Here is a 13,636-nt window from a genome sequence, read left to right on the forward strand (position 1 = left end):
CTTTTAGATGTTCTTGTCTCATAAGTGCAAGATTTTCCTGTCCTATCTCATTTTATCATACTGTTTTCCATCCCTTTGTACCCTTTCTTGTCAGAGGAGCTTTGAGAAACTTTAACTTTGCTTAATACCATATTACTTCAATGCAAGGAGTCTGACAGAGAGGTCAATCACGAATATCAGGTGGAGGTGACCAAGTGGTCTCTAGGGTATCTGACTAGACACTTGAAATGAGTTTGTGTCAGTATGACATCATCACTTGATCTATAGTTTTTCTACTTCTCAGATAGTCTAATATTACATTACCTACAACTATTTAGTCTACTATCAAATTGGTCTAATTGCCCCTTGGTCCAGTCTACTATCAAATTGGTCTAATTGCCCCTTGGTCCAGTCTACTATCAAATTGGTCTAATTGCCCCTTGGTCCAGTCTACTATCAAATTGGTCTAATTGCCCCTTGGTCCAGTCTACTATCAAATTGGTCTAATTGCCCCTTAGTCCAGTCTACTATCAAATTGGTCTAATTGCCCCTTAGTCCAGTCTACTATCAAATTGGTCTAATTGCCCCTTGGTCCAGTCTACTATCAAGTTGGTCTAATTGCCCCTTGGTCCAGTCTACTATCAAATTGGTCTAATTGCCCCTTGGTCCAGTCTACTATCAAATTGGTCTAATTGCCCCTTGGTCCAGTCTACTATCAAATTGGTCTAATTGCCCCTTGGTCCAGTCTACTATCAAATTGGTCTAATTGCACCTTGGTCCAGTCTACTATCAAATTGGTCTAATTGCACCTTGGTCCAGTCTACTATCAAATTGGTCTAATTGCCCCTTGGTCCAGATTACGATTGCTCTAATACCAAAGCAGCCTCATTCTCATATAATAACCAGATGGGATTCATGAACAGTTCATCAAACCATATCCAGTAGACTAAATAGCATTAGACCAAATTAGACAAAGTAGTAAAATAATAAACAAGTGGAATGCCTCTGGCCGTCTCACCTGCATCACGCGGTTCAATATAGCAGCAGTGCTGACTTTGAATACTACTCTAACTCGCACAAGATGTTCAGTGATACATGGTTACTCTTATGTCCACTTTTTATGAACTAGACCAATAAACTTACAGAGATATGATGGTTATTCACCAAAAAACCCCAACATGGCCAAAGTTCATTGACCTTACATGACCTTTGACCTTGATCATGTGACCTGAAACTCAAACAGGATATTCAGTGATACTTGATTACTCTTATGTACAAGTTTCATGAATCAGATCCATAAACTTTCAAAGTTATGATGGTAATTCAACAGATACACCCAATTCGGCCAAAGTTCATTGACCTTTGACCTTGGTCATGTGACCTGAAACGTGCACAGGATGTTCAGTGATACTTGATTACTCTAATGTCCAAGTTTAATGAACTAGACCAATAAACTATCAAAGTTATGATGGTAATTCAACAGATACCCCTGATTCGGCCAAAGTTCATTGACCCTAAATGACCTTTGACCTTAATCATTAGGCCTGAAACTCGCACAAAATATTCAGTGATGCTTGATTACTATTATGTCCAAGTTTCATGAATCAGATCCATAAACTTTCAAAGTTATGATGGGAATTCAACAGATATCCCCAATTCGGCCAAAGTTCATTGACCCTAAATGACCTTTGACCTTGGTCATGTGACGTGAAACTCATGCAGGATGTTCAGTGATATTTATGTCCAAGTTTCATGAACTAGGTCCATACATTTTCTAAGTTATGATGACATTTCAAAAACTTAACCTCAGGTTAAGATTTCGATGTTGATTCCTCCAACATGGTCTAAGTTCATTGACCCTAAATGACCTTTGACCTTGGTCATGTGACATGAAACTCTAATAGGATGTTCAGTAATACTTGATTAACCTTATGGCCAAGTTTCATGAACTAGGTCCATATACTTTCTAAGTTATGATGTCATTTCAAAAACTTAACCTCAGGTTAAGATTTGATGTTGACGCCGCCGCCGTCGGAAAAGCGGCGCCTATAGTCTCACTTTGCTTCGCAGGTGAGACAATAATGGGCTACATGACATTCACACCAAATGGTGAGGAGATGATCTGGTTGTAGACAAAGAAGGAGAAGACAATGTGGGGTCAGGGTCCCCAGCTTTTCAAGAAAACAAAATTCCCTGATTTATCCCTGATGAAGTTTAAAAATTCCCTGATAATCATTTAAACCCATTCCCAATTTTGCATGTTTTTTAAGTTGTTGCAGTGAATTACACATATTTTCAGTAGGAATACAATAATGTAAATCTAATCAGTTACACTAAACAAGTGGAATGCCTCTGGCCGTCTCACCTGCATCACGCGGTTCAATATAGCAGCAGTGCTGACTTTGAATACTACTCTAACTCGCACAAGATGTTCAGTGATACATGGTTACTCTTATGTCCACTTTTTATGAACTAGACCAATAAACTTACAGAGATATGATGGTTATTCACCAAAAAACCCTAACATGGCCAAAGTTCATTGACCTTACATGACCTTTGACCTTGATCATGTGACCTGAAACTCAAACAGGATGTTCAGTGATACTTGATTACTCTTATGTACAAGTTTCATGAATTAGATCCATAAACTTCCAAAGTTTTGATGGTAATTCAACTGATACACCCAATTCGGCCAAAGTTCATTGACCTTTGACCTTGGTCATGTGACCTGAAATGCGCACAGGATGTTCAGTGATATTTGATTACTCATATGTCCAAGTTTAATGAACTAAACTAATAAACTTTAAAAGTTATGATGGTAATTCAACAGATACCCCTGATTCGGCCAAAGTTCATTGACCCTAAATGACCTTTGACCTTAATCATTAGGCCTGAAACTCGCACAAAATATTCAGTGATGCTTGATTACTATTATGTCCAAGTTTCTCCATAAACTTTCAAAGTTATGATGGGAATTCAACAGATATCCCCAATTCGGCCAAAGTTCATTGACCCTAAATGACCTTTGACCTTGGTCATGTGACGTGAAACTCATGCAGGATGTTCAGTGATACTTGATTAACCTTATGTCCAAGTTTCATGAACTAGGTCCATATATTTTCTAAGTTATGATGACATTTCAAAAACTTAACCTCAGGTTAAGATTTCAATGTTGATTCCTCCAACATGGTCTAAGTTCATTGACCCTAAATGACCTTTGACCTTGGTCATGTGACATGAAACTTTAATAGGATGTTCAGTAATACTTGATTAACCTTATGGCCAAGTTTCCTGAACTAGGTCCATATACTTTCTAAGTTATGATGTCATTTCAAAAACTTAACCTCAGGTTAAGATTTGATGTTGACGCCGCCGCCGCCGTCGGAAAAGCGGCGCCTATAGTCTCACTCTGCTTCGCAGGTGAGACAAAAACCACCATAACCAGTAATTCAATGGATGGTGTTTTGATATGCAACAAAACATAAGAGTCTGACTGCAGTGCTTTTGACTTTAGGGCCGATCAAAACTGCCTGGTTTTCCCCTCATTTGATGCATTTTTCCCTAGTTTGAGGTATTTTTTAGAAAAACCCTGATTTTAACTGACTGGAAAAGAGTAAACTAATTTCCCCTGATTTCCCTGATGGGCTGGGAACCTGGGGATGTGACCAAATAAAAAGTAGGAGTGGGTGTCAACCAATCGGCAATTTACCTTATGGTGTACCTTTCCATTTGCTCTCCAATAAGGAAAGGTTCTGGCTTGACATAAAAAAAATCAAAACTTACCAGAGAATCCCATATCCCAAAGCAGGTCAGCTTCCAAAGCACTTGTGATCTGGCGAGGGACTGCCCTCAAAAGACGACGGCTTGTGTGACGACCAGTCGAGTGCCAGAAGTTGGTATTCTATCATTAAGAAAAAATTCAATAGTTTTTATCGATCATCAGGAGGATCCAGAAAACTTGGATGAAAGGTAATTGACATTGTCTCGGCAAACATTATCCCTATAAATGTTGCATTAATTTTCTCTAAAATAATTCTTTTTCTTCAAATATCAATTTTAAAAAATGTACAAAACCACCAGGAAAGTTCTCCCCAGACTAAAGAACAAATGCAATGTATATGTGTTGCATTTTAGAGTTTGTTCCTAACAGAAAAGGAACAATACATTTACTTCTTCTCTGACAAGGAAGACTTACCACTCCTAAACTTGTCCTTGAAATCTTTCTTGATGACGTCCAATTACTGGTGCAGTATGCACCATTTCCATCACATGGATCTTTGACTTTCAATCCTGACATTTTGAACAAACAAAAACATCAAAATGAATAAAAATATTTTGGACTAAGATAATAATCTAAAACTTTACAGCAAACAACAGAATACAATGATACAAATTAAAGATAACATGCCACAATCTACACGGTGTTCAGCCTGACCTGGGCTCCATAACACAAAGGTGTGCGATGAATTGCAAATATGAAAATACCGCACTGATTGGTTCTCGATCAGTATTTTAAACAAAATGCGCATGCAACGATGATCTTGATTGGTCACTGGTCTTTAGCGATCAAATGCAAGCCTTTGTAATACGGAGCCCAGGTGGAGTTTCATATAGCTGGTAGTAAAGTTACACTCAATTTTATGAACTAGAACATGTTCTTAGGTGCTAAGTCAAGTGAATTAGTGGAAGAAAGTGTTACCAGTAATGTGCGAAGTCATTCAAAACTTTTGAACAGCTCTATGAAAGACACACCAGCTTTTGGTACCAATGCTCATTCATGCAATAAGATTGAATTTAGAGATTATATTTGATCAGGACATTAATAGCCACTTACATTTGTATTATTGACACTATTAAAAAGGGAAACAATTGCTGTGTTAAAGGTGACAATATCAACTTTTCAAGTTTCATTCAAAATTTAGAAAGAATATTAAACTGAACACATTCACCCCAAAGGATTGGTGGGGGGGGGGTCCGAGCCCAGCATTCAAATGTATGACAAATACAGCTGACATATACCAGTTCACTCATGCTCATGATCAACTTTTCTCAAATGACCTTTGTGATTTTTCATTAGGATAAGCACTATCATTTTCAAATGTAGATGTTGCGTAAGCTTTATCGGTAGAGTATTCAAATTCTAAGAACAAAAGGCATTGTATAGACCAGGCGACTAGTACATCAGGGATAAAGTTTGGAAATCTGTTTTATTGTCTGCCTTTGGCACATTTGACTATTGTTTAGGCTACTGTCAAATACCAGTGATTATGAAGGCTCTATTTATTACTCATCAGCTTGGATGTGATAAAATGAATATTTTGAAAGAAATACATGAATAATCATCAAATCACAAATGCCTATGTCAGTGAATTTGAAAGCCACCTTCATGGTTTATCTCAAATAACCTTTTTCTGCTCGTGCGCAGTTTACAACCCTGAACAGACTTATTCAGGACCAATAAAAATGAGTATAGTCCCATACATGCATTTCTGTGTGAAAAAGAGAACATTGATTTCTTCACAGATACAGTGATTTCCCTAAACTTTCCCACTTATCTCAACGATCAGACTATTTTTCCAAATAAAGCAATTAAAAGGCAATATGCCACAGCCACCTATCATAGCACTGACCACATTCTTGTCCCTTATTCCCTTCCAACAATGCACAATATCCACTATATACAGTAGTCTTGTAATCTTAGCCACTAGAATGATAACAAAATTTCAATCATTTATCCTTTCCAATATTGATACAACTCATGGGCGGAAATCCCAGGGGGGACATGTCCCCCTATAAAAAAATCACAATATCAAATGTCCCCCTACTATTTTTGGTCTTATATGATCACAATCGAAAAAAAACATGTATTTTGGACTAAATGACCTTACATTTTTGGTGAAAACCTTTTTTTTTTTTGCTTGTCAAATTTTCTCGGCCCTGGTCCCCCCCTACCTTTGGGGAAAGATTTTCGCCCCTGAATGATACAACTCACTATACTTGAAAATAAAAGGGATAACATAACACTTCCAAACTTTTGTGTTTCCGAATAGATCAAGTGGTCATCACAATTATGGCTTCTTTTTCTCTAAAATGGATATGTTTCAAGGAGACTATGGACCTGCTAAGGGAAAACCTGTGTAATTACCATCAATAAAGGGCATGACATCATCATCATCCTCTCCTTCCTCTTCCATGACCTCTGACCTCTTGATTGACCTAGTGACCCTTCTTTGCGGAGTTACCTGCTTTACAGCAGGGTGATCTGACAGAGCACTAAGATCAGCCTCTTCCGCTCCCGATATCTGATGAGGGGACAATGAGTAATTACAATGAACGATGCAGGTAAATAATGAACAAAACAAGGTTGGAAATACATGTAAACTTCGTCAAACTTTGTTTCAAACAATATATCCTAAGAGCTGCAAATAAATCTGAATAACCGGTATACAGGTGACACAATATATGCTCCTACAACATTTGCTCTGGTCTTAACATCTCAGAGGGCATGAGGTTAATGTAAGGATTGTAATAAAGTTCTTGGTTCAGAATAATGTAAAGATTAGGATTAGGCCTTTAAGGTTTATTTAGTTTTGGAGGTAAGGATTTTATTTGGCTTAACAAGCACACTTTCCATCGTAGGGATTGTTGCCAGAGCAAATGACATGAAACCAATATACAAACTGCTCAAACAAAAGAATTGAAATAGTGAAACTGAAATTACTATTTTATTACATCTGTATGTACATTTTGGTACAGACATTCTACATAATGCAGATATTCAGGGCTCAATTGGGCTACTCAAACCATGGAGCTATCTGTGTTTTATAGCTCCATGCTCAAACTGTTGAAACTGTACCATTAAGCTTTCAAATAAACAGCTACACGTATCAGCACTTTTCATCAGTTTGTTGAATGTTTTCTTTGATAGCTCTCTCCTTATTGTTGTTATTTTATCCAAACTTACCTTGATCACTTCAAAGTCACTGGGATAAACTGATGCTGGGTTGTCCCTGGTGACAATGTGCCAATCACTGGCATTGCAGCCCTTCATGGCTGCGCATAGATATCTATGTCTTGCCTTGGCCGAGTAGTAACTATAAAACATCACTATGAATTCTGTGCAAAGAAAAGGGTGATGATAATACAGAGGATATGGTAAAATGTTCTTAATGATCGCCCAAAAGAGAGAAGGGTAGTGGTCATTGTAGGCAGGTGGACTGTACATATAAAGACAGGTTCCATTAACATGTTGACAACTGAAACTGTGATTCACATAAACTTTGTTCAAACATCATCTGGTTTCAGTTGGCAATGGGTTAATTCACGCATCAATGAGGAAAATATTCAACGTAAACCAAACTTGGGGTCTTCTATAGACAAACGGTCATCTGATAGAGAATATAATTCCTGGAATTGCAATGAAATACTAGGAATATTCAAGATGAAATAATGAATATTCCTGGTATTGCATTGCAATTTCATACAAAGTTTTCATTAGGGAATTTTTGCACTGCTAAATATAACACTTAACAACACAGAAAATTTAGTGTCAAATTATGCCCTTCATGATAGGAGTAACCAAGAAGTCTTCATCGAAAATTTGTGAATCAAAACAGCAGTTTTGTCTTGGTGGGTGTTTCATAAAGCTGTTTGTAAGATACGAATGACTTTACACATGACTGGTGACCCCTTCTTGTAGATGATACATCCCTATGTCATTCATTTAGGACATAGGAACAGGTTCCAGTCATTCGTGAAGTTGTACGTACCTTTACAAGCAGCTTTATGAAACACCCACCTGGGCTCTGTAACACAAAGGTTAGCGATTAATCGCTAAATGAACTGACCTATCAAGGCCTTCTTGCTTGCGCAATATGCTCAGTTGACTGACCTAGAACCAATCAGAATCGTTCTTTCAAATTGGTGATTAATTGGACTCTGGACTCTGAACAAATGACATATTTGCATTTTTTCGTCAGCTCCGAAACTGAGGACGAACTACTGTTTTGGTTCACCAATTTTCAACAAAGTCCTCTCAGCTGTCAATTGTCATTTCACTGGCATTTTCAATGCATTTGATGTGCTCTTGAATTGGTTTTGCATGGGGGTGCAAAATCCTGCTCTTATCTGGTTCACAAAATGTTTTTTTAAGTTAACTTCACTGATTTTTTTTCCCTCTCGAACAAAGCTGCAAGGTAAATTTTTAGTAAGAATTTTGCAAAAATTTTGCTTTCATCAGTGATCAAGTTATTGAATATGTATTTTTTAAACATTACCATTACCGGTACATAAAGTGACTGAACTTACAGGAACAAAGATCTGAACATACGGCATTTTATTGTACAACATGAAATGACATGAAGGTTGGGGCTCCAATGCAACCCTATACTTCAGCTTATAATCACGTTTTCTGCACTATATTCAAGAGACTGGTTGTAAAACCTACATAATAATACAAGATATTCTTTTCTAAACTTATGTTAAAAAAAGAAAATAACAATGTATTACCATTTGAAACAAGCTCTGTGGAAAAATGAGCCTGACGACTGAGATCGCTATCTGTCGGGGGTTCCATACCCGGGCAGGTGGCGGAGGACATTGGAACAGAAGTGAGTTTGTAAGGAGAATATTGCACATGAGTTCTATCCAGCTGAAAGCTCAGCTCAAAGCAAGCAGTTAATATAAAGAGGAGATAGAAGAGTCTTCGACAGCTCACATCCACCGTTAAAGTTCTGACTGATAGTGATGTTCTGTAATGATGATGTTTGCAGTGGTTGCCACGACTATGGCTGTGACGATGATGGTGGTGGTGACTGATGAGTTTGGAAGGATACATGGTGCCGTGGATGATGGGTGTATCGCACACACCTTTGACAATGTTAGCCAAGCTGATACTACATGTACATGTAATTCACCAGAGTTCCGGAATATGATGATCAATGTGTTTCTCCCAGAATATGATGGTCATTGTGTTCTTCAGATTGCTCACATACGTGTACCTGAAGCGATCCCACGGGCCAGTCAAGGCCTCATTGCATTTAACCTGGAAAGATAATGACAGATAATGAGCATTATTATCTATATACATGTACAGAGTGTTTTTATAGCAATACATAAAAAAAAAAACGTGTGTTTTGGTCTGCATCAATTGTCCGTTCAAAACCTTTGGGCCGGATGAGCTGAAAAACAAGCAGTTCAAGGGCTTTATTAATAGATTTAAATCCAAATTTGTATTTCATGCACTAAAATTGGCATGAATTATTGAAATTAAATAAAGCATATTGATTTAATGAAGTTGAGCTTTGAAATCTCATAGACTATGTCATTTTCTTTCATTTTGCAAACTCTTCTTGCTCCCCCTATGTAGATTGACAAGACTCAAAATACCCCAGGACTACATGTTCATATATGTATATGCAAGGCTCGACATTAGCGGTGGCCCGGGGCCACCAAAAATTCATCTCGGGCAACCATTATTGAAAAAATGTTAAGTTTTGGTGGCCCGAATCGGGCAACCAATAATTTTCAAAGTAGCGCAATTTTTCTCCCGATTTTGCATGCATTTATCAACCTTCTACAGTTAAAATTGCAAGCCAATTCGTCATGCGCCTTTTTTGTTAATCTACACACAAAGAGTGCATAGTCATGACAGTATGTAGGCCTACCGCTAGCATACAGTACCTATTATTCAGCCGGCCGCGCCGGCTGTCTGGCTGAGCTTTGCATGCATGAAACCAATGCAGCTAGCTGTGCACGAGCAGACTATTCAGACCCAGGGAGCTGCGATACGAAATGTTACTGCTAAGAAATCTTCCCCAGAACTTTGGAAATCTACGTCAAAGTCACATTTTACACCAATGAAATGCCCTTCTACAGTCCATATTACTGAAACCTGATTAATTGCAAGCATTAAAAGGAGGAATTATGACCTCTCTTTTGACTCAAAAAGACCGATTTCCAAATGCATTAATACACATAGGTGAGTACATCACAGTCCCATATGTGCATTTGTATGTATGTTGATATTTGGTTTATTTCAAAGCTGTGTCTCTTTGAGCCAAAAATAAATAGGCCGCTCTTTCTTTCTTGCTTACAAATGACTTCTTAAACCACTCTTAAGGAAGTAAATACTTTGGGGAGGCATTTCATTGATGTGACATGTGAATTTTTTTCCATCATTTTGTCAAATATAGGGAAGGAATTGTCTCACTGTTTTTTCCAGATAACTTTTGCCATTTTATTTTTTTCTTTCATTTTTTTCAGTGATTAAACCATTTATACCCCTTCCCATTGAAAATACCTGATTAAAGAACATGTTTCTACTGAATAATAATAATTTTCCCCATTTTTTGATAATTTTGTTTTATTTATTTTTCTTACATTTTCTTTTGTTTTTCTCAATTTTTTTTTATGACCTGTTCTTTGTTTTTTTCTTTCTTCATTTTTTCTTTTGTTTTATGCAAAGTAAAATAACAGCAAGCACAATTTATATACAAGATGTACAAAGAATAGTGGTAAGTGTTAGTGATTGCAGAATATTTCAGTTTGTTTTATTCGTTTTTAATTAATGTTTTTCTTTATATTTTTCGGGCCACCAAACTTTATTAGTGGGCCACCAAAAAAAATTATTTGAAGGTTTTGGTGGCCAGAACGGGCCACCACCAAAAAAAGTTAATGTGGAGCCTTGGTATATGTATGAGTAATAAACTTCCAATATGTCAGCTTACATGTACTTTTATAGTGTTTTATTTTAGGCATTCAGTTTCCGTGATTTAGTTATTTGGGGAGAATATATGACTTGTCTGTTGAAAATTCAGTAAGAAAAATTGTAGTCATCTCTCACTTACTACAAAAATGTATTTAAAAAATCGTATAGTTTAATTGTTAATACAGAAAATTATAGCATTACTCGTTGGGAAAAAAAAGTTTTATTTCATTTTCTTTTTTTTAACTTTTTTATTACAACCCTGGGTGCGCCTCAAGAAACCCTGAAATGGGCGTCTAAGGAACTGACAAGGGTAAAATACGGGGTCTTGGGAACTAAATATATACTGGGTGGTGCGAAAAACAGGGTCTACAGAACGAGATCGCGGTACAGTAGGTATGGTGCATGCTAGCACTGTGCATAATACATGTACATGTATGTGGGGGCTAGTGGTGCATGGAAAGTGGAGGGAGTTGTGAAGCCATGCGTGCAGCTCTCGTATACGGTGCTCACGCTGGACAATTTTGGCAGGGCTAGGCAGCCTAAAGAACTGAGATGTTTTGTAATGGGGGTCTTGCGAGCATGGCGGTTCTGATTGGAACTTTCGTCATTCAGAGTATCTAGAGAACTGAAAATTAGGTCTGAAAAGGGGAGTCATCAAAGCAGCACGTCCCTGTACCACCAATAAATCTATATGTGAGTGCCCCCAATCCATGGGTGCATTACATGCTGCCGTGCACAGAGAAATCGCAGGTTGAGCGCATGCAACACTTGCATGGGATTTAGCGAATTTCTGTAGGATGAAACTTACTTGGTTTTGTTACAGATAAAGGTTAAATAACATAGGTCAGACATGTAGACTTACAATATTTGAAGAATCCTGTTATTTGGTCTAGGCCTAAAAGATCTAATTTTAAATAATTTTTATATGTCTTAAATTTCATGCAGATAGGATGGGGGGTTGGGTATCCGGACACTTTATATTATTGAAGCCTTCTTTTTTTTGTCTTTGGATTACACTAAAAATATGAATTCAATAGTTGTAACATCTATCATCTTCTAGGGACTCAATGGCCATATGTTTATGTATTATCAAGTTTGGATCAACCAAGGAAGTGAGAGTTGCGCGACAGCCGAACCAAGTCACTGTTTTTCCTCCACTTACCAGCAAGTTTATTTTTATCTCGTTTTGGTGCATTTCAGGCCAAAAGGCAAAACGGAATAAATAATTTTTATTTTGGTCCATCCAGTAAACAAAAATCTATGAGCCCCGTAGAGGGGATTTGCTTTGTTAATGATAATCCTACACGATAGCGACTCGTCTGTGTACGGGGAAAAAATGTAAAAAACACCTCAAAACAAACGACTGCCAGCTGTCTAAGCATAGCAAAGGTATATCCATTGGCCTGAGCTGAGTAACGTTACATACCATACCGTAGTCATATAGTGATACCACCACATATCGACCACCTCTTTTGAAACCGACCACCTTGTGCGCATTAAAATTATTTGCGTATTACAAGCGATATCTTCGGTACTTGTTCACTGCTACATGTACCATCCTGCCTGTGGGGAATCTACAGGTAGGATTATGGTATGCCAATGTTGTGCAGAGCACACACTTTAAAAAATCATTAAAATATCACTTTTGTGACCCAAATTACTTCTTTCCATGCAATTTATTTTTCATTAGTAACTTGGGAATAAGTTTTGTATTCACTAGAGCACTCAAAAACTTGAATTTTTGGCATATTTTTGTGTACGCCCTCTATTGGTGGAAAGTAATATGGCAAGAAAATTGTTATTTTTTATCTCTATATTTAATTAAGAAAAAAATCATTTAAAGAATCAAATTCAAATAAGAGCCAAGTTGTATGAATAAGTGTAATGGAAACTGTCAGTGTAAAAAATCAAGCATTTGCCCCAAAGAAAAAGAGAAAATAAATAAGTCAAACATTGCCACCCTTATTTTGCCACACATGAATAAGTGGTGCGCGGGGGAGTAGGCGCAGTGTCTATATTAACGGTAAGAATCGATTTCACAACAAAAAATGTAAAAATTTAGTAGAATACATCAAAATTGTATTGACCAGACCCCAAACCCACCGAAAAAACAGTTGTTCATACCAAAAAAACCTGTATAGGAAACGACTTTACATGTAGAACAAATATCCATCATCAATTGTTATGCTCGCAGTGTAAGCAGTGAGACGATCATGATTTACTTAGCATGTTGACATCAGTGAACTGATTGGAAGAGTCAAAATATTTCGCCAATGCGACAAGAATCAGCCGTAAACTTAGTATCGCGGGTGGTCGGTTTCAAAAGATGAAGCCAAGGGCGCAAATGAGCAAATGTAATTGTAAAGTCGTTGCAGTCCTTGTTCGCCGATAGTCGATACGCCGTATACGCGAATAGAATCAAAGTCGTCGATCGAAATCTGGGAATCGATACGATGCTTAGAAAATTAGGTGGTCGATAAAGGGTAGGAATACGGGGGGACACTCAGTATGTAATGCATAGCATGTGCCGCGGAGGGGACCCCCATTTTCACACTCAAATTTCCGTTCCAAGGCATAGCATTTTTGCCTTGTTGAGAAAAAGAACAAAGAAAGCCGCTCCAAGGCATAGCATTTTCTTCTTATCGAGAAAAAAGAAGAGAGAAATCCGCTCCAAAGCTTCGCATATTTTTCGTTACGCCGCTCCAATCGCACGGCCACGGCTGCAATTTTGGTGAAAAGCGGCCGCAGAGCTCCCCCGGCGGAGGCCGCGCTAGCTGCATCATGCACACATGACCGTTCCATAGGGTTGCATACGCACTCACATGCTGGCGATCCAATTTAAGGACCCCCGTTTTCACAAACATTTGTTGTTCCGAAGCCCGTTCCGAGGACCATGAGGACCCTCCTTTTTACAATCAATGAGCCCGCTCCAAGCCTGGCCCGTTTTTT

General features: G+C 37.9%; 1 protein-coding gene across 1 annotated transcript in view; it reads right to left on the reverse strand.

The window, feature by feature from the left end:
- The window catches only part of LOC121407384 (membrane-bound transcription factor site-1 protease-like), a 30,211-nt gene that overhangs the window by 16,144 nt on the left and 431 nt on the right, over nt 1–13,636 (reverse strand). The window contains exons 2-6 of the mRNA XM_041598435.1: nt 8,488–9,022; nt 6,944–7,095; nt 6,125–6,281; nt 4,175–4,269; nt 3,763–3,880 (exon numbers count right to left, since the gene is read on the reverse strand). Of these exons, the coding sequence (XP_041454369.1) occupies nt 3,763–3,880; nt 4,175–4,269; nt 6,125–6,281; nt 6,944–7,095; nt 8,488–8,815 (850 nt within the window). The 5' untranslated portion in view covers nt 8,816–9,022. The remainder of the gene's footprint in view (nt 1–3,762; nt 3,881–4,174; nt 4,270–6,124; nt 6,282–6,943; nt 7,096–8,487; nt 9,023–13,636) is intronic.

The sequence above is a fragment of the Lytechinus variegatus genome, chromosome 2, assembly GCF_018143015.1.
Source record: "Lytechinus variegatus isolate NC3 chromosome 2, Lvar_3.0, whole genome shotgun sequence".
NCBI classification, from domain to species: Eukaryota; Metazoa; Echinodermata; class Echinoidea; order Temnopleuroida; family Toxopneustidae; genus Lytechinus; species Lytechinus variegatus.